Raw genomic sequence first — 21,095 nt, forward strand, 5'->3', positions numbered from 1 at the left:
TAACAACAAAATGGAGTACAGCCTCTTGAGATGCAATTAGATCACAGGAAAAAAAAACCTCAAAGGAAGAATGTTATTTCTGAATTTAAAAATTCAATAGATAAACCAAATAAGAATAGTCAATAATGAGAACTGAATTAATATTCTGGGGGAAAAAACTGGAAATAATATCTCACAATAGGGAACATGAAGAAATGGAAACCAATTGTAAATCTAGAGATGTTGGAACCATAAGCTCAATATACAATTAATGAGGGGGGGCTGGGGTTGTGGCTCAGTGGTAGAGTGCTTGCCTAGCATGTGTGAGGCACTGGGTTTGATTGTCAGCACCACATAAAATAAATAAATAATGAAGTTATGTTAAGTATATATATTTATACATATGTAAAATATATATGTGTGTGTGTAAATATATTTATACACACAATTAGTGGCATTTTAGAAAGAGAAAAAGGAACAAATAGAAAGGCAGCAATCAATGAAATGACAAAAGAAAACTGCTCTGTGATAATAACAGACTTTCAGATTGAAAGAGTCCTCTAAATCCTAGGCAAATTAATGAAAAAAGATATATTCTGGTAATATTTATGAAGTCTAGGAACAAAGAACATAAGCAATAAGTCAAAGTTGATATTCCAAAGGAAAGAGAATCAACCTAACAAGTGAGGCTGGGATATGATGGAATGACAACAAACGTTCTTAAAGAAAAAGGCTCTGACTTTTACATTTATAAGTAAAGACAAAGTTTTGAGTTCAAACTTGTAACAGCTAAATACTCTTTCTGAACAAATTGCTCAAAAATATTATTACAACCACATAAATCAGAACAAAGACCTCAAAATATTGGAAGGCAGCATAAAAATGGTAGTCAGCAATGATTCTTATAAATTTATAGCTATAAATGAATAATAACGCAAGCATAAGCTGTTTTATTAATATGGAAAGAATTTGGGAATGATCAAAACATACATTAAAGGAGCATTTTATAACATCTTGGAACCAAAATTCAAAATTATTAAGATGCAAGAGTTGAGGATGAGAGTAAAGACAGGGAAGGAGAAACAAACTTAAAACTTTTTGCTTAATTGGAGATGGTTCAGAAAAGGTTTAGAAAAGAATAGTGAAACATTTGGTGAAGGATACACATAGTATGCAATTTTAGTATAACAAAATGACCATGTAGCTTTAAATACTATGAAAATAACAGAAATCAACAGTAAAATAGAAATATGATAGTATTGCAAATTATTCATGGAAAATAGGATATTTTATGAATCTAAGTATGAAAAAGGAAAAAAATATAAAGAGTAGGCTAAAAAGTAGTCATAAAACAACATTAAAAGAGCTATATAAACATTTTGCTACAATAAAATGAGTTAAATTCCCATATCAAAAGAGAAAAACTAATAGAATGAGACAAAAAGAAATGAATTTGAAGTGATTGGCCCAATTTTTATATAAGAAAGACAAAAGCAAACTAAGCAAAAGAAGCAAAACTGATACTTAAAAAATAAAACTTAAGTAAGGATTTTTTTTTATCATGAAAAAAGCTAAGAGCTACAAAGAACAAATCAGGAACCACTAAGTAATATAGCCTTGAATTATATTAGGTAAAATCTTTTTGAAATACAAGAACTTGATAAAAATCAAAATTACAGTGGTAAACTTTAACACACTTCTCTCAACGTTGAACAAGCATGGTGGTAAAGGTAATTGGTTCTTTTGGAATTGTGTGGCTCACCTTCTGGCCTCTAGTCACTAGTGTATTCACAGCTGAGCTGTAAGAAATGGCAAAAGTGTTTTCACTACAAAAATGCAGGCTTATGGGTGGTTTTTGTGCCCAATGGCATTACATCTAGCTGTAGCTCTTCCTTGTTCATATATCCTCATAAGGACACTGAAGCCATCTAATACCTTTTAATAAAATGTTTTTCTTTAAATTGTAGAAGTCTGTGATAGTGGTACCTACTACCATTTTTCGTAAGTAATATGGCAACATTTATGAAAATTTTGAACGTACATACTGACCCAGAAGTGAAAAACAGCAAAATATCATTCTTTATCCAGCATATTGGTAAAAATTAGGAGTTATGACCCCAGAAGTCTTATTTCTAGGAATTCATCTGACAATACATAAAATATATATGTACTATTACATGCATTGTAACATAGCTTCATAACACAAAAAAATAGAAACATATTAAATATCTATTTGATGAATTTCTATTCATCAGAGGATTGATGAATAAATCATCATATATCATAGTATGAAATTCTGTACAGCTGTTAAAAAGATTTACATCTGAATATGTTGATTAGGAAGGCTGTCCAGATTATATAGTTAAGTAAGAAATGCATATTACAGAATAGTATGCATAATTATGATCCCCTTTTATTGTGTGTATATGTATGTGTGCATGTGTGTGTGTATATCTCAAAGCCAAGAAAAAGTATGGAAGAACTTAAACTCTGATAATCACATTACTAGTTAAAGAAGGGAAGGAAAGGAAAACAGTTCATTTTATTTTGAACACTTCAGCATTTTTTTAAATGTTAAGGGAACATTTTATAATTCAACAGACTATAAAAACTTATTATTAAAAAAAGGAAAATAGAGACTACTAAAGTTTGGCCTGTAGCATCAGCAGGACCTAAATTTATAACTGTAATTATAGACCATGGAAATTTCATGGGGGTTGAGACCACATCAACAAGTCAAGCTTAGACAGCAAGGAAAGGTTATTAATACTGCTGCCAAACTGAGCATATTCATAGAACTCCTGAAATTTATTATTCCATATATTAAAGACATGAGTTTTCTGTTGAAGCCAAAATTGCTGAATTTCAATGGTTACAAACATTTGCATGCTGAGGTCTGAGAATTCTATGGTGAAGTAGACATTTGTAGGGCTTCTTGGAAGCAAGATATAGGCAGTGATCATCCTCAAAGAGAATAGAATGACAGGGACTGGGAATCTCTATCTTACCTAAGCTGAGACTTTCATGTTGATAAAAGACATGTGTGTTCATCATCTGTTAATAGAGTTTCTTTCCCATCGTATTCAAAGATGATGCTGGTCTCCTAGATATCCTCTCAGGAAAGAGAGGTAGAGATCATGAGTTTCTTATAGCTGAAGGCATTTGGGGAGGTGTATAGCTGTTACTGATGGTATTAGAACTGGGGAACTGGAGTTGGAAGACATGCGTTGAAATCCTGGCCTAACATATTTTTTTTTGCAGGATTATAAATTAACCTTCTAGCCACATCTATGTTCTCATCTGTAATAACATTATATACATTTCATTGGACCATGAAGAGGGACTACATGACATAAAGAGATGATCCCAGTGCCTGGCCCAGCATCTTCCTTAATGCTCAGTATAAGCTTTATTCTGGAAAACCTGCATTTAAATCAGTCTTGCTGTAGAATAAAAGACTTTGTCCTAGACAACACTGAAATCTTACAGACCCAGGTTTTACTCCTAGCTCTCAGACCTACTGTGTGACCTCAGGAAAGCCACCCAAACTCTCTGAACTTCATCTGTAAAGGGAAACAATAATATGTACTGCATAGTGGCATTGTGAGGAGTGAGTATAATGTATAATGTCACTCAGAGTGGTGACAGGCCTGCTGTGGCTATGCAAGGTAAGAGGCAGGGAATTAGAACAGCAGGGGTTATTGGTACTTTAACCAAATTCTTCTTCTTTTCTCTCTCCATGTATCCTTCTGCTTGACATTCATTTGACAAATATTTATCCATGTCTGGCACTATAGTTTTTGCTGGAAGTTCAGTGGGAAACAAAATACACCAGAAACTAGAAATCTGGGTCCATTCTGCTTCTGGGGAACCATCTTAGCCTGGATCTCTGCTACTTCATTCTCCTGCCAGAGATTATCCTCAGTCTCCTGGCTGCTTTAACCCACAGAATTAAGATAGGGTAAGGGCAGGGGGAAATCAGGCCAGGGGGGACCCACAGAACACAGGAGCATGTGGATAAGATGGAAGACTTCACACTGCAACAGGGCAAAGGGATCCCAGCCACTGAGGACTGAGATCCCAAAGTACATGACTTCCTGTACACCACACTGCTTCCCAATTGTGCCTAACTACTCTGCATACCAGTAATAACTGTGCTGTAGGAAATGCTTGCCCCAAATCTTTACTAAAACCCTGAAAGAAACAACACTGAAAGAAAGAACACTGATGTGAGAAATCAAACCGTTGGATCTTAATGCTGAGCCTGCAACATTAGTCACTTAGTCATGTGATCTTGAGTAAATCACTTATTATTTCTGGGCCTACAATTGTTATGTCAATTTTATTTTAAAATATATCTAAGCTTGTGGTGATGCAAGCCTGTCATTCCAGCTATTAGGGAGGTTGAGGCAGGAGTTAGCAAGGTTAAGGCCGCTTGGGAAATTTAACAAGACCCTGTCTCAAAATATCAAATAAAGGGCTGGGGTTGTGGCTCAGCGGTAGAGTGCTCGCCTAGCACATGTGAGGCCCTGGGCTCGATCCTTCGCACCACATAAAAATAAACAAATAAAATAAATGTATTGTGCCCAACTACAACTAAAAAATAAATATTAAAAAATATATATATATATATATATATATCCATCAAATAAAAAGCGCTGGGGATGTAGTTCAGTGTAGAGTGCTTGCCTAGTATGTGGTAGAACCTAGGTTCAATCCCCACTAACACAAATATACACCCAAATAGATGAAGAGAGAGGGGTCTTAACATGCAACCATTAATTCTTTGATCCTCCTTCCTTTAGAAGGTGGATCTTAATTTTCCATTTGAATGTGGGTTGAACTTAGTGACTCACTTTTAAGGAACAGAGGGAAAGAGAAAGACAGTTTACAATGGAGAAACCTGAATATCACCACCATAACCAAGTAACCAAGTTCATCTAGAAGTCGTGTTGATGTCTCGTGCTCCCTGAGAGGATGAGACACGATATACCCATCAAACACCTCTTCGCGATTCTTCCTCAAAATCCACAACCCTGATCTATCCCAAAGAAAATATCAGACATCCCAAACTAAGGAACATTCCACAAAATACCTGACTACTGCCCTTCAAAAGTGTCAAGGTTGTGAAAGATGAGGAAAGACTAGGGCTGTTAGAGACTGGAGGCTATAGTGACATGAAAATTAAATTAAATGGATGATCCCAGATTGGCTCCTGGAAAAGAGAAAGTGTATTAATAGAAAAACTAAGGAAAGCTGAATCAAGTCTGTAGTTAATAGTATCCTATCAATGCTGATTTCTTCATTTTGACAAGTGCACCATAGTTATATAAGATCTTAACAATAACATTAGAAACAAGGAGAGAACATACAGAAATCTCTGAAGTATCTCTGACTTTTCTGTAAATCTAGGAGTATTTGAAAATAAAAAGACTTTTAAAAATTATTCCTGCTTGTATAGCAAAGTTCATGAATATCTTTTCAGCATACCTTAATTGTGTGAGGCAGCAAAAGATCATCAATTTATGGGCATTTGTTTCCAAGTTTTGTATTTTAAGAATAAAGCTACTATAGATATTCAGGTACAAAAGAAAGATCATCACTTTAACATTGTTAGATAATTCAGAGTAATACTGTAAATCATTGAAGGTCTGCTGAGAAGTGTACTTTGTACCCTTCAGCTGAAAATAATCTATTTGAAAAGCTATCCAGCAATAAGTAAAAGAAACCTTAGGCTTCCTTACATCCTTGGACCCAGAATCCTCACTTGAAGAATATATCCTTAGGGAGGGACGTGCCTATAATCCCAGCCATTCAGGAAGCAGAGACAGGAGGATCACTAGTTCAAGGTTAGCCTCAGCAACTTAGCAAGATCCTGTCTCAAAATAAAATAAAAAGAGGGTGATGTAGCTCAGTGGTTAAGTACTCCTGGGTTCAATCCCTGGTACCAAAAAAAAAAAAAAAGAAAGGAAGGAAGAGAAAAGAATATGTAAACTTGAGAAATAATTAAAGAATCATATTAAGAGTTATGTTTGTGAAAACTTGCCATCAAGACACAGTTTCCCCTTCTGAACCACAGTTTCACCATGTGGTTCTGAGGCTCATACCACAGGGCCTCACTTTTGAAGGCTTCTAAAATCTCACTCATGTACTTTCCCAGAACATATTACATGGCTGGGTTGGTGGTTGTTTAGACTCAGCACTGGAGGACTCTGGTTGGGAACTTACAATGGACACATTTGAAAACTGTAGGTACAATCTGTACCTAAGGATTTGAGACACCCAGATGAACTTTCTTTTTATGGTAGGATCATTAGAGAGAAATTTCCCTCTTAACATCTCCCTCATTTACTTAATACACAAGAATTGTCCATTGTTGTGTCCAGTGGATCCTAGGTGATGTTCTGGGTCCTAGATATACAGGGAGACTAAAATAGACATCACCGCTGCCTTCATGGGGTCAGAGTGACATTAAACAAGGGGAGACCTCTCTGACAACAAGGCATCTAGGGGAAGAATGTTCCAGGCAGGAAAAATAAAACAACAAAAAACGGAAAGTCCTAAGGCAGGCAAGAGGTTGGTGAATTCCAGGAGCCTAAGAAGGCCAGTTTGGCCAGTGTTGTGATTAACGAGATTAAAGTGACGATAAGATCTATTTCGGAGGAGATGGAAGCCAGAGAGTAGATCTCAGAGAAACAAGTGGTTATCAAAGCTTTAACCAAATAGATTTGGATAACCTCACCCAAAACTTCCTGAGTGAAAGGCCAATGTTACTTGGAGTCCTCAGTACAAATCCCCTCTGAGAAAGCACGAATATCATCCTTATAAAACTTTAATAATCAAAGGTAAAAAATTGTCAAGACCTGATTTCAAAAGCTCTAAATGACAGAATGCAAAATTCTATAATCTTTTTTTTGTGAATAAATTACGTTTTAAAAATGGGATTGTTTTGTGGATCTCTTAAGGAGAAATGTAACTGTGACATCTAACTGGAACAAGAACTATTATGGGAAAAACAGCTTCTGAATATAAAGTTTATATAAAAACAGTACTGACAGCATTGGCACTGCAGTGATAATATATAGAAAATAATTTATAGATGAGCAAAGAAAAAAAGGGAAAAAAATACATAGAAATGTAGGAATAGCAACAGGCTTTCTTTCAATCTAAAAGATAAAATTATCAGAATTTGTAGAGCTAATTGTGAAGACTACTTTCACTAAACACATTTAATACCTGTCACAAATCATAAACACTATGAATTTTATAATTTCCATTATAAATTTATTATCCTTACTTATTTAGCAGATAGTGTTAAGGACAGTTTGAAGAATATTTTCCATTTTGCTTTTTCCTTCAGATTAGTCTTTTATCTCAGTTACTTTCTTTCAAATCATCTCTTGGAACACCAAGTAACAAATTTGACCTGGTAGTCCATAAGCTAAAGCCACTAAAAGAGGTCCCTGTGTATCCCACAACTATCCTTCTCTCTGAAGAGGAAGAACCCAGAGAATGGGAAAAGTGACCTCATGTCAAAGATGAGATCATTTGATTCTTAACAAGCTTGCTCAGTAATTAAAAGGCAACAAAATAAAACAGAGGCCACATTGCTTCCTGTGTTCAGCTAGAGCTACAGAAATGAATAAAGTTTCTGTGAACTTTAACTCAGCATATAATAGTATTAACCACCATTTGCATTAAAAAAATAGTAACCCATAAAATAAGGTCAGTAAAGCATCACAAATTGGGCTCACCAGAAAAGGTTCCCTAAATTTGAGATTTGGATATATCATAGATAGAGCACTGAACCTCTTGAATAATTTTCTCTCTCTCTCTCTCTCTCTCTCTCTCTCTCTCTCTCTCTCACACACACACACACACACACACACACACACACACACACAAATGTATTGCCAAAAAGCCTTTAGATCTCACTTTTAAACCTGGAAGTTATTAAGTCCTACAGAAATCATGGGAAAGTTTTTCTGTTATCATTGGAAATTTTTTCTTTTTCAAACACAAGAAGGAAGTAGTAGTATGATCATTTTACACACAATACTCAACCCAAAGAAGTAATTGTTAGGTTTCTAGAAACATGAAGGTTATACATATCTAATGCTAATTGGCCACATCAGGTAATTCATGTCAAGCCTTCCTGTTGTCATCTCAAAAATGTGTAATTAAAAAAAATAGTATTCTTTTAGGATTTTTCCCCTAATGGGTAGATAAAAATCAGTCAACAATGAATGAACTGGAATTTTAAAAGTTATAAACCCATCAAGTTATAGTGTTTTCAGGAACAGGTTACCTGCACACTGACCACAATGACCAAAGATGTGGCCATGGTAACTGCAAAGGACTGGTAGTCAGCAACATGTTGCCCATCTTCTCCAACCATGTTGTAAAAGGCCCCAAAGGGGATGAAGAAAAGGACTAATGAGGTGTAGATTCCATGTGCCACGCAAATGAAAAATTTACGCTTGTTGAAAAGTAGATTCAGTTGTCCAGGTTCATAGAGCTGGGGACAGTCCATGCTGTTCTGGTCACTCACATCCTGTAAACAGAGTATAATCTCATTTGAGGGGGGTAAGGAAGAGTCAGAGAGGCCCTGTATTCCCCATCTCCTGAAATAGCAAATGCCTTTTTAAGCATGCCCTAATATGCACTACTCAACGAGCCAGAACAAGACATTATCTTGTTTTCATTCCCATAATAACCCAGAAGATAATAAAAGGATCCCTAGTTTACAAGAAAAGAACTAAAGTCTCCAAGAGAGATTCATGAAAGGTCACACAAATCTTAAGCAGCAGAATCAGGCCTTCATTGGAACCGAGATATTTGTATTCAAATCAAGGTTTCTTTTCTACACTCCCCTGCAGGATTCTATGGCTTCTTCAAACACAAAACTCCTCAACACATCCATGCTCCCAGAATTCCAGCACCTCCTCCTCCATGCTTAGCCAATGGTCAATGCTTAATTGCCAAAGTGGTGGGTGGGTAGTAACCAGGAGACGGCAGCAGAGAGCTGTGGAGTCAGAACTGGAGAACTAGAACCTTTAGGGAGAGGTAAGCAAAGGAGAGGGAGCAAGGAAAGAGGGAAATTCTATGTGGGATTTCAGGTGGGAAGCAGGCTGAGACCAAATGCTTAGGGTCTGAATGTTTTACCAAAGTGAGGGTTCAGTAGTGGTTACCAAGTATTTGGGACAAAGAAATTAGAATGAGAATAAAAAGCATGCTTAGTACCAACCAAGTCCTGGGAAAACCTAAAGTGATGTTTCTCAAACATTGTGCTCATGAATCTCTCAGGGAGCAGATTATCAGTCAATAGGTCTGAGAGCTGAGAATCTACACTTCTAATCAGCTCCAAAGTACCGCTGATAACCACACTAAGTACAAAAGCCAAATGCCAAGAACCAAAAAAAGATGGCAAGAATAAATATTTGGGAACATCAAAGGGCCAAGGGTAAGGAAGGTCCAAGATAGTAAATGCTAGGGGAAGATCTGCCTCACCTTATTCCAGGCCTCACCAAACAGGGTCCCATGAAGAACACTGACATATTCTCCTTGGGAAGTCCTGCGATGAGATACTGGCAGGTGCTTCCTCTCCTGTGGTGCCTGGTGGGGTTACTTATGTACGTAGGCTTCAAACTCACACAGTTCTGAGTTCAAGCCTTAGTAACATGTTTAGCTGTAGAACCTGTTATTTAACCCATATGAGCCTTAGTTTCATCATCTCCAGAAATACAAATAGTAACAAACACCTCCCTCCCAGAACCACTCTCATGATTAAATGAAGATGTGAAGTATTCAGTAGAATTCTTGCCATGTCTTAAGTAATAAATAACAGATGCTTCTACAAACAAAAGTAAATAAAATAATGATGATAATCATAATTAATGATAACAAGAGGTATAATGCAGAAGCTTCAAAGTCAAATGACCTGTCCTAGGCTTATTTCTGTCATTTATTGGTTATATAGTATTAGGGCAGTGACTTGAACCTCCAAGGCTTGGATTCCTTCTTATAAAATGAACAAATCCATAGATTATCACTGAAGCCCTTACAGCATAGCATTCCACAGTCCTGTGATTACTTTAAGGGCCAAAATTGACAAAGCAGGAAAAGAGAGGAGCAGACATTCAACTTGACAGCAATAAGGAGCCTTATTATATTTTTTTTTTCAAATTGCACAATGACCATGTTTTCCCAGAAACTGCTTTATTTTTATTATTTTATTTCATATTCTGGGCAGCTGCAAAGCACCAAGAAAAGAAACACTTGTAAACATGGGCACTTGGAAATGAATATGCTCAATCCTTTACATCTAAGGTCTTCAGAAGTTCATTATGTTTTGTAGAATTCCACAAACTGCCCTTCACAAACTGCCTTTTTTTACATATGAAAAGTGAGACTTACAACTGACTACACAGCCAGAAGAATGGGAAAGTGGAGTGAGCTCATAATGGGAAGATTTATATTTTGCAATAGACGGCTTTGGGCCAGAAAATGAGGCCTAGCAAATGGGTCTAACAACAGCCTGTAGAAATCTGGTCTCCTTTAAAAATACTTCAAAAAAAAACCCATACTTTTAAAAATAATACACTCTAATTATGCCATGGAAACTCGGCTGGCAAGTCTTCTACTTCCCCATAGGCAGCCAGACTTTTACCCCTTTCCAGGAAGTACCTGCCAAGGCTCTGAGTGTGCCAAGCAGCCACCATTTTCATAATTGATTCCCTCCCTTTTCCCCTCTCAAGCACATTGATGCTGGACAAAAGAAGTCTGTGCTCTGTCTCTTCATGGCTGTGGGCTTTGTGTGCTCCTCTCCCCCTGGCAGACTACTCCACGGGCCGCAGTTCCTGTTCTGAGGCTGTGTTGGCCAAGGATGTCTCACTGCAGATGGTAGGTTTCTGATCTCCAACCTAGTTCCTTGATTTTCCATCTACTGCATGGCTTTCTACAGTCTCACAGGCTAATGTAGCACTTCCCAGTTTGTGAACCAACAAGCACTAGTTCTGAGGCATATTGATAGGTACTATTTGAAAAAAAGAAAAGTAAACTTACTAGGCTAAAATAAAAGGGAGTACTTGCTAAGGGATTTCTCAAAACCTTTACATCAATAATGTGGGGTGAGATTCTCTAAGTGAGCAGCCAAACTTTAATCAGAGAATCCTTTGGGGAGAGCAAGGGTAGGGAAGGGGGCTCTGGAAGGGCTTATGACCCACACAACTTCTAATAAAATAACTGTATTCCTGGGGCTCTTTGCATGAATTGTGTCTTCTACTTTGAAGTTAGAAGCAACTAAAAGGTGTAACAGAAAAACTAAGCTATGAGATAGAGAAAAACACATACCTGGTCAAAAATCCCCATTGCTAAAACAGGTAATGATGTGTAGACAATGTTAAAAAGAGTGATGAACCACTGATCATAAACGGTCTGAAAAAAAAAAATAAGATAACAGTGAGAAACACCATCCATGTTAGTAATACTAAGAACATTCACCTTCAGGTTTCTGAGGTGGTTTAAATAACCTGCCTTTCTAAGGTGGGTGGTAATTAGCTTTTAGAGTCAGAACTCTCCCAGTTCTGCCTCTTATCACCTCCTTAGTGGGAGACTAGACCTCTCTGAACTTTGGTTTCTTGATCTCTGAAGCAATACCATCCCCTGCAGAATGGCAGAGGGATGAGATGAGATCACAAATGTAGCATACCTGACACAATGCTGGGCATGTGTGACCCTGAACTCTTGTGGTAGATTGATATTTCTGCTCCATATTTCCAATGACTTATAAGGAGTTCAAATGTCTGATTTAAGTGATAGATAAAATCTTCAGCAAGAAATATTTATCTATTATTCCTACCCTATATTCAAATGAAGAACTCTTTCTTAGGAATGGTTCAAAGCAAGGTGAGCATTAAGCTAAATGTTCACTATACTGAGTATAAGCAATAAAAATACCCCTTCACATCTATATAGAGTACATGACACAAGATTTCCTTGCATGAGCTCACTAATGTCATTATATTTGCACTTTGTTGATTAGCACACAGAGAGATGGAAATGAAATCTTTCTGTTTCTTATTATAATCTAAGATAAAATTTAAAACTTAGAAATGGAGGAACTACAGAATGAAATTGACCGAATTATGTTATGTGTAAACATCAATATACCACAGTGAATTTCACCTTTATAAAGCACCAATTAAATAAATAATAAATAGATAGAAGGAAGACCATACAGAAAGGGGAACATGAGGAAGGAAGAGGGGAGGGAAAGAGGAAGTACTGGGGATGGAATTGAAACAAACTGTATACCATAAATGTATGATTATGTCAAAATGAACCTCAATAACTACAATGCACAAATAAAAACATTTAAAAAATTAAAATCTAGGTCTCTAACTTCTAACCAGTGCCCATTCTACCACCCATATCATTTATTCACTTAGCCATTTGATATTTATTGAGAAATAACTATATGCCAGGTACTTAGATGCAAGGCAGTGATAATTCAATTGATCATATAGATAAAATTTCTCATTAAAATTGCATTCTAATGGGGGGAAAACAATAAACAAGATCAGTTTTTATGGGGAAAATGAATGAGTGAATGAGTACATAAGTTAGAATGTAGTAAGTATTAAGGAGGAAAGGCCATAGGGGATGTGAGAGGATTAGAATGGTAATAAGGTAACGGAAGAAGATTTTACGGAGAAGTGACATTTGAGATAAGATACGAAGGAAATATAGGATTGAATATGCAGCTTTCTGGGACAGAAGCATTCTCTACTGCAAGAAGATCCCATGAAACATGTCAAAGGCAAGAAAGCATTGTATGCTCAGAGACCACCCAGGGGGCCAACTGGGTATAGTAGAACAACCAATAGGGAGAATAATGGGAGCCAAGAGCTAAGGAAGAGAATACTATGTAGCTAACCATGATTTCTTCCCTAGGTGAAATGAGAAGGCAGAGGATTTTAAGCAAAGGAGCAACCTGATCTGATTCACATTTTACCAGAATCATTCTGGATGCTGAGAGAAGACAAGAAGAGCAATGGTGAAAGTAGGAAGGCAATCAGGAAGCTATTGCAGGGTTTCAGGTGAAAGAAGATGGTAGCTGAATCAAGTGACCAGCAGGGACACATGTAAGATTTTGAATATATTCTGAAGCACATTTTCTTTTTAGGGAAGTTGTTAAGCTCTGAAGAACCTTGAATGCAAAGGACTCAGACCAAGAAGTTAAAGTTTAGGGTCTACAAGGTAAAAAGTTCTTTAAATTATGTCCTTTGGATGTAGAGTATATTAAAGAGAAAATATTTTGGTATCCTAGTGCTAAATCTGAATTTGAACTATGCTGTGTCTTAGCATCATGGTATAGTCCTGAAATGGGTATGTTCAAGAGAAAGAAAAGTAGAGGCCGTTCTTAAAAAAGCTAAATTCCACTATTCTGCTGAGCTACATAGGCAGATTTATTCAAAACTGAATAATTCAAACCCTGAAACTATGCTGATTACTGTATTCTGAACAGTTGTCAGCAAGATTAGTGCCTAACTTCATTAAGAAGTAGGGGCCTAGAGCTAGGCAGGGAAGTTGAATTTTACCACCAAAAGCCAAGGTAAGGCTTTGGGAATAATGAGGATTTTTTTTTTTAATCCTGATATCCATACACACACCAGCCCAATTAAATCAGCATATCTGGGGATGGAATCTAGGTATTTATGTTTTTTAAAACATTTTCAGATAATTCCAATATGAAGTTAATATTGAGAATTGCACACACTTCCCATTAAAAACAAAACAAAAACAAAAACAAACAAATAAGAAAAAGAAAAAGCACAGAAGAGCTGACACATATCCTCCACAATTTGATGCTGGTATCTGACGTTCATTCCTCAGTTTATTAATCCATTCCATGATTGCAGTATGGAAAATAAAAGAGGGAGAGAGCAGTTAAACTGAGGTCTTGTAGCCCTGAGCAGAGCCTGGTGACATTGAATCATTCCTTCACCATCTACCTCATCCACCTCCCAGTTCACTCATAAGAAGAGATGAAGAAAGAATCTGGGAAATTATGACAGACTGAACTGTTAGTAGCTGACGGTCTGGCATTAAGTGCCCTCCTCATCAAAACTGGAAAGCATCAAACCTACAATTATTTGACAGCAGGAATTGTCAATTGGCACACAAATTTGAAACTTCATTTCATAACTGGAACCGGAGCGGCAGGAAGGGTAAAGCAGTTAGAATAAAGTTTCAGTGAGGTTTTGGCAATTTCTTGGAACAAAAATAAAAACAAAAATAGCTAATATTTGTTGGGACTTATTAAGTGCTTCTCATGTATTAGCTCATTGGATTCTAACAATCCTATGGTGTAGATACTCTAAACAGTGCCCAGTTTACAGATGAGCAATCTGAGGCCTGTCGGGGTTAGAAGACGGCCAGTGTCATATCTCAACACAAAGACATTCTAAGTGTGGTCCAGGGACCTTTTAGGGACCCATAATGTCAAAACTATTTTCATAATAATATTACAAAGTTATTTATTTTCCCTTTTACCTCATTCTCACAAGAGTGTATATGACTTGTAATATGTCAGTTGACTAAAAGCAGAGCAGATATGGGGACCCAGTTACCTTATTTTATGCCACATAGTTTTACAAAGAGTGTAAAGCAACGGTACCCTTCTCACTAACTTGTCTTTTGTTTGGAAAAATTCAGCAATTTTCCTGAAAAGTATTTATGTAAACATGGCATAAGTTATTTTAGTTAAGAAATATTTAATTTTTTTCTCCATGTTCATTTCTAATCTGACAAATATTGATGGATGGGGTCTTGAGATCCCAGAGTTTGAGAATGCTGGCCAAGCAACTGTCAGAGCCAAGTTCAAGCCTTGGACCTTAGTGACTTCAACACTGATCTCTGCCCAAACCACCTCTTTGAATCAGTAATATCATGTGGCAAGTTTCCTTAAATCCTTTCTTCTTTACTATGTTTTACATAGTTGAGAACTTATAATAGATCCAATGTTCATATGCTGGGTTTTTTGTTTTTCCTTTTCTTTCTTTTTTTTTTGGTGGTGGGGGGGTTCACTTAAAATGTTAACATTAGCATTTACCTGTTAAAACTCTCCAATGATGTCCCATTTTCCTTGTAATAAAGTCAGACTCTTTGTAATGGGCTAAAAGCCCTTCCTTCTCTGGCCTATCTACCTCCCCAGCTTTCCCCAATAGCACACTCATCCTCACTCACCAAGCTGTAGCTTCACTCACTGCCTTTCTCCAACTCACCAGGCTCATTTCTGACTCCAGACACATTTGTTGTGCCCTCTGCTGGCATACTTCTACCCCAAGGTAGGTTCCTTGTAAACACTTATGCCAAAGCCAGTGCCACTCTCTCAATGAGACCTTTTACATTACTCAACCCTTTCTTTCTTTCTTTTTTAAAAATTTCTTATAGCTGTAGATGGTTTAGCATGCCTTTATTTGATTTTATTATGTGGTGCTATGGAACCCAATGCCTCACACATGCGAGGCAAGCTCTCTACCACTGAGCTACAGCCTCAGCCTTCAACCTTTTCTTAATCACAACTCTGAAATCATCTTACTGATTTGCTTCTCATTATCAGTCTTCACTCCACTAGAATATAACCTCCATGAAAACAGAGGCCTGTTCACAATTACAACCCTAATGCCTTAGAGCAGTATTTAGCCAATGGTAGGTAGGTGCTCTGTAAATATTTGTTGTTTAACTGTTTTGCAACTTTTAAAACAACGTTATTTATTTATCTTCGCTGAGGATGTACCATAAGCTCCTCAAACCTGACATGTTGAGACCTAAGCTCTTCTTCACATCCCTTAATCAGGCCCACCTCCTCTGTAGTAAGCCTATTCTCATTTATGTCACTACTATATCTACCCCAGCAGCCAAGTCAGAAATCTAAGACTTCTCCCCTTCTGACTCATCTGAGGGGCCCAAGAACCTAACTCAGTGCCTGGCATGTGGTAAGCTTTTGATAAAAGAAACCTAGAGACTTAGAGGAAAGGCATTGGAGTCAGTAGACATAACTGTGTGGCCTTGAGTAAGACCCCCAACTTCTCTGAGTCTCTGTTCCTTGGCTATAAAACGGGGTTTACAGGGAGGCTGTGGGTATCCAATGAAACGAGTCAATGGTAGTCCAGCATCGAAAAACAGATACTGCTCAATACAGTGACACTATCAATACGGAAGGAGGAAAGGGGAAAAAGGAGGGAGGAAGAAGAATGCAAGGGTCCAGGTTTCAGGTGGTGTGCTTAATGGGTAAATAGAGGGTACATTTCCCCACTAATTGTATTTTTAATGAAAATATAATTTTTGGGGCCGAGCACGGGTTCTCAGAAGGGGAAGGAAGCGGTACAGTCCCATCCCCCACAGCGGACACTCCGCCGAGGCAGTCAGCGGCCACCATCCGGGAAAGCTGAAGGATACACCGCCACTCTCCTTCAGAGTGCGACATCAAAACAGGTCGGTGTCATTCAGCTCACCCCCCAGACAGCGGGAATTCGCATAAAATCTCTCCTAGGCTTGCCGGGAGAGGGAGTATCAAGCTGAGCCTCCATACAGGCTAGGGGGAAACCAGAGACACCTGACCTCCAACCCCTCCTCCCAGTAGCAGCCAAAAGGAAACCTGGCTAGCCAGCGCTGGGGGAGGGGCAAGCAGAAAAAATCAAAGTGATAGAGTGCCAGGGATCCCAGCAGCCTGCAGCAGGGCCCGGAGAGCCAGGCCAACTGATTCGCGTGGCCTGCCCTGCGGCTACAGAAGGCATGGCGCCTCAGTGAAGCCATTAATTGGCAAGCAGGGAGGTTAGGGAAGGCCATTAGGTGGAATCCCACCAGCCAAGCCCACACGGACCCTTGGGCCAAGCACGGGATCTCAGAAGGGGAAGGAAGCGGTACAGTCCCATCCCCCACAGCGGACACTCCACCGAGGCAGTCAGCGGCCACCATCCGGGAAAGCTGAAGGATACACCGCCACTCTCCTTCAGAGTGCAACATCAAAACAGCGGACACTCCATCCAGGCAGTCAGTGGCCACCATCCGGGAAAGCTGAAGAATACACCACCACTCTCCAACAGCTTGCAACATCAAAACAGCCAGCAGCAGGACCCCGGAGATCCAGGCCAACTGATTCGCGCGGCCTGCCCCGCAGCTACAGAAGGCGTGGCGCCTCAGAGAAGCCATTAATTAGCAAGCAGGGAGGTTAGGGACTGCCATTAGGTGGAATCCCGCCAGCCAAGCCCACCGCCCACGCCCGGAACAGGCCCAGCGATCTGCCAGCATTGTAGTCACGACACCCCAATTGGAATAGGGACAGAGCAGAGCCGCCTTCCACTCCCGGAACAGGCCCAGAGAGCCGCCAGCATGGTAGACACGTCACCCCAATTGGAGTAGGGGCACAGCCGCCGCCCGCACCTGCAAGGGAGACTTTTCAAGTATACAAGAGCAACATAAATAAATAGGGGGTAAATTTCAAAACACAACAGTTGCACCAAGCAGAAAGAAACGCGAGCAGTATGAAAAGACAAGGAAAGAAAGGACCACAAGCAATGCAGGTCAACTCAACTTTAGAAGAGGTAATAGCTGCAACAGATGGAATATCAGATAAAGAGTTCAGGATATATATGCTTCAGATGATCTGGAGTCTCAAGGAAGACATGAGACAGCAAAATCAGACAATGAAAGATCACATTGACAAACAAATCCAGGAAGTAAAAGATCAATTTCACAGGGAGATAGAGGTAATAAAAAACAAACAAATTGAAATTCTAGAAATGCAGGAAACAATAAACCAACTTAAAAACTCAATTGAGAATACTACCAGCAGAGTAGATCACTTAGAAGAGAGAACATCAGACAATGAAGACAAAGTATTTCAACTGGAAAAGAACATAGACAGCTCAGCAAGTCTGCTAAGAAACCATGAGCAGAACATCCAAGAATTATGGGACAATATCAAAAGACCAAATTTAAGAGTCATTGGGATACAGGAAGGCACAGAGCTCCATTCCAAAGGAATAAACAGTCTATTCAGTGAAATAATACGAGAAAACTTCCCAGAATTGAAGATTGAGACAGAATCCCAAATCCTAGAAGCCTACAGGACGCCGAATGTGCAAAATCATAAGAGATCCACACCTAGACACATTATAATGAAGATGTCCAACATACAGAATAAGGAGAGAATTTTAAAAGCTGCAAGAGAAAGAAAGCAGATTACATTTAGGGGTAAACCAATCAGGATAACAGCTGATCTCTCAACACAGACTCTGAAAGCTAGAAGATCCTGGAATAACATATTTCAAACACTGAAAGACAATGGGCTCCAACCAAGAATCGTGTATCCGGCGAAATTAAGCTTCAGGTTAGAAGATGAAATTAAAACCTTCCACAATAAACAAAAGTTAAAAGAATTCGCAGCTAGAAAACCATCTCTTCAAAAAATCCTTGGCAAAACATTACAGGAAGAGGAAATGGAAAACAACATTGAAAACCAACAATGGGAGGTAGGACAGTAAAGGGGGGAAAGTAGTCAAAGAGGATAACAAATCAGGTTTAGTAACATCAATAAACAAATATGGATAGAAGAACAAACCATATCTCAATAATAACCCTAAATGTTAATGGCTTAAACTCACCAATTAAGAGACACAGGCTAGTAGAATGGATCAAAAAACAAGACCCAACAATATGCTGTCTACAGGAGACGCATTTGATAGGAAAAGATATACATAGACTGAAGGTGAAAGGTTGGGAAAAATCATATCACTCATATGGACCGCGGAAACAAGCAGGAGTGTCCATACTCATATCTAATAAAATAGATTTCAAGCCAAAGCTAATCAAAAGGGATATAGAAGGACACTTCATACTGCTCAAGGGAACCATACACCAACAAGACATAACAATCATAAATATATATGCCCCAAATAATGGTGCAGCTGTATTCATCAAGCAAACTCTTCTCAAGTTCAAGAGTCTAATAGACCAACATACAATAATCATGGGAGACTTCAACACACCTCTCTCACCACTGGACAGATCTTCCAAACAAAAGTTAAATAAGGAAACTATAGAACTCAATAACACAATTAACAACCTAGACTTAATTGACATATATAGACTATACCACCCAACATCAAGTAGCTACACTTTTTTCTCAGCAGCACATGGAACCTTCTCAAAAATAGACCATATACTATGTCACAGGGCAACTCTTAGACAATACAAAGGGGTAGAGATAATACCATGCATCTTATCTGATCATAATGGAATGAAACTGAAAATCAATGATAAAAGAAGAAAGGAAAAAGCAAGCATCACCTGGAGAATGAACAATAGGTTGCTGAGTGATCAATGGGTTTTAGAAGACATCAAGGAGGAAATTAAAAAATTCCTAGAGTTAAATGAAAACACAGACACAACATATCGGAATCTATGGGACACATTGAAAGCAGTTCTAAGAGGAAAATTCATTGCTTGGAGTTCATTCCTCAAAAAAAGAAAAAACCAACAAATAAATGATCTCATACTTCATCTCAAAATCCTAGAAAAAGAAGAGCAAAACAACAGCAAAAGAAGTAGAAGGCAAGAAATAATTAAAATCAGAGCTGAAATTAATGAAATTGAAACAAAAGAAACAATTGAAAAAATTGACAAAACTAAAAGCTGGTTCTTTGAAAAAATAAATAAAATTGACAGACCCTTAGCCATGCTAACGAAGAGAAGAAGAGAGAGAACCCAAATTACTAGCATACGGGATGAAAAAGACAATATCACAACAGACACTTCAGAAATACAGAAGATAATCAGAAATTACTTTGAATCCTTATACTCCAATAAAATAGAAGATAGTGAAGGCATAGATAAATTCCTTGAGTCCTATGATCTGCCCAGATTGAGCCAGGAGGATATAGACAACCTAAACAGACCAATAACAATAGAGGAAATAGAAGAAACCATCAAAAGACTACCAACTAAGAAAAGCCCAGGACCGGATGGGTATACAGCAGAGTTTTACAAAACCTTTAAAGAGGAACTAACACCAATACTTTTCAAGCTATTTCAGGAAATAGAAAAAGAGGGAGAACTTCCAAATTCATTCTACGAGGCCAACATCACCCTGATTCCGAAACCAGACAAAGACACATCAAAGAAGGAAAACTACAGACCAATATCTCTAATGAACCTTGACGCAAAAATCCTCAATAAAATTCTGGCGAATCGGATTCAAATACATATCAAAAAAATTATACATCATGATCAAGTAGGATTCATCCCTGGGACGCAAGGCTGGTTTAATATACGGAAATCAATAAATGTTATTCACCACATCAATAGACTTAAAAATAAGAACCATATGATCATCTCAATAGATGCAGAAAAAGCATTCGACAAAGTACAGCATCCCTTTATGTTCAAAACGCTAGAAAAATTAGGGATAACAGGATCATACCTCAACATTGTAAAAGCAATCTATAATAAGCCACAGGCCAGCATCATTCTGAATGGAGAAAAATTGAAGGCATTCCCTCTAAGATCTGGTACAAGACAGGGATGCCCTCTCTCACCACTTCTGTTCAACATAGTCCTCGAAACACTGGCCAGAGCAATTAGACAGTCAAAAGAAATTAAAGGCATAAAAATAGGAAAAGAAGAACTTATATTATCACTATTTGCAGATGATATGATTCTATACCTAGCAGACCCAAAAGGGTCTACAAAGAAGCTATTAGAGCTAATAAATGAATTCAGCAAAGTGGCAGGATATAAGATCAACACGCATAAATCAAAGGCATTCCTGTATATGAGCGACAAATCCTCTGAAACGGAAATGAGGACAACTACTCCATTCACAATATCCCCCAAAAAATAAAATACTTGGGAATCAACCTAACAAAAGAGGTGAAAGATTTATACAATGAAAATTACAGAACCCTAAAGAAAGACATAGAAGAAGACCTTAGAAGATGGAAAAACATACCCTGCTCATGGATAGGCAGAACTAACATCATCAAAATGGCGATATTACCAAAAGTTCTCTATAAGTTCAATGCAATGCCAATCAAAATCCCAACAGCATA

The 21,095-nt window shown here is 38.1% G+C and overlaps 1 protein-coding gene across 1 annotated transcript in view; it reads right to left on the reverse strand.

Annotated features, from left to right (window-relative positions):
* Atp8b4 (ATPase phospholipid transporting 8B4 (putative)) overlaps positions 1-21,095 on the reverse strand; it is a 205,962-nt gene that overhangs the window by 6,319 nt on the left and 178,548 nt on the right. The window contains exons 23-24 of the mRNA XM_077800146.1: positions 11,332-11,415; positions 8,288-8,533 (exon numbers count right to left, since the gene is read on the reverse strand). Coding sequence (XP_077656272.1) covers positions 8,288-8,533; positions 11,332-11,415 — 330 coding nt within the window. The remainder of the gene's footprint in view (positions 1-8,287; positions 8,534-11,331; positions 11,416-21,095) is intronic.

The sequence above is a fragment of the Urocitellus parryii genome, chromosome 6, assembly GCF_045843805.1.
Source record: "Urocitellus parryii isolate mUroPar1 chromosome 6, mUroPar1.hap1, whole genome shotgun sequence".
Classification (NCBI taxonomy): Eukaryota; Metazoa; Chordata; class Mammalia; order Rodentia; family Sciuridae; genus Urocitellus; species Urocitellus parryii.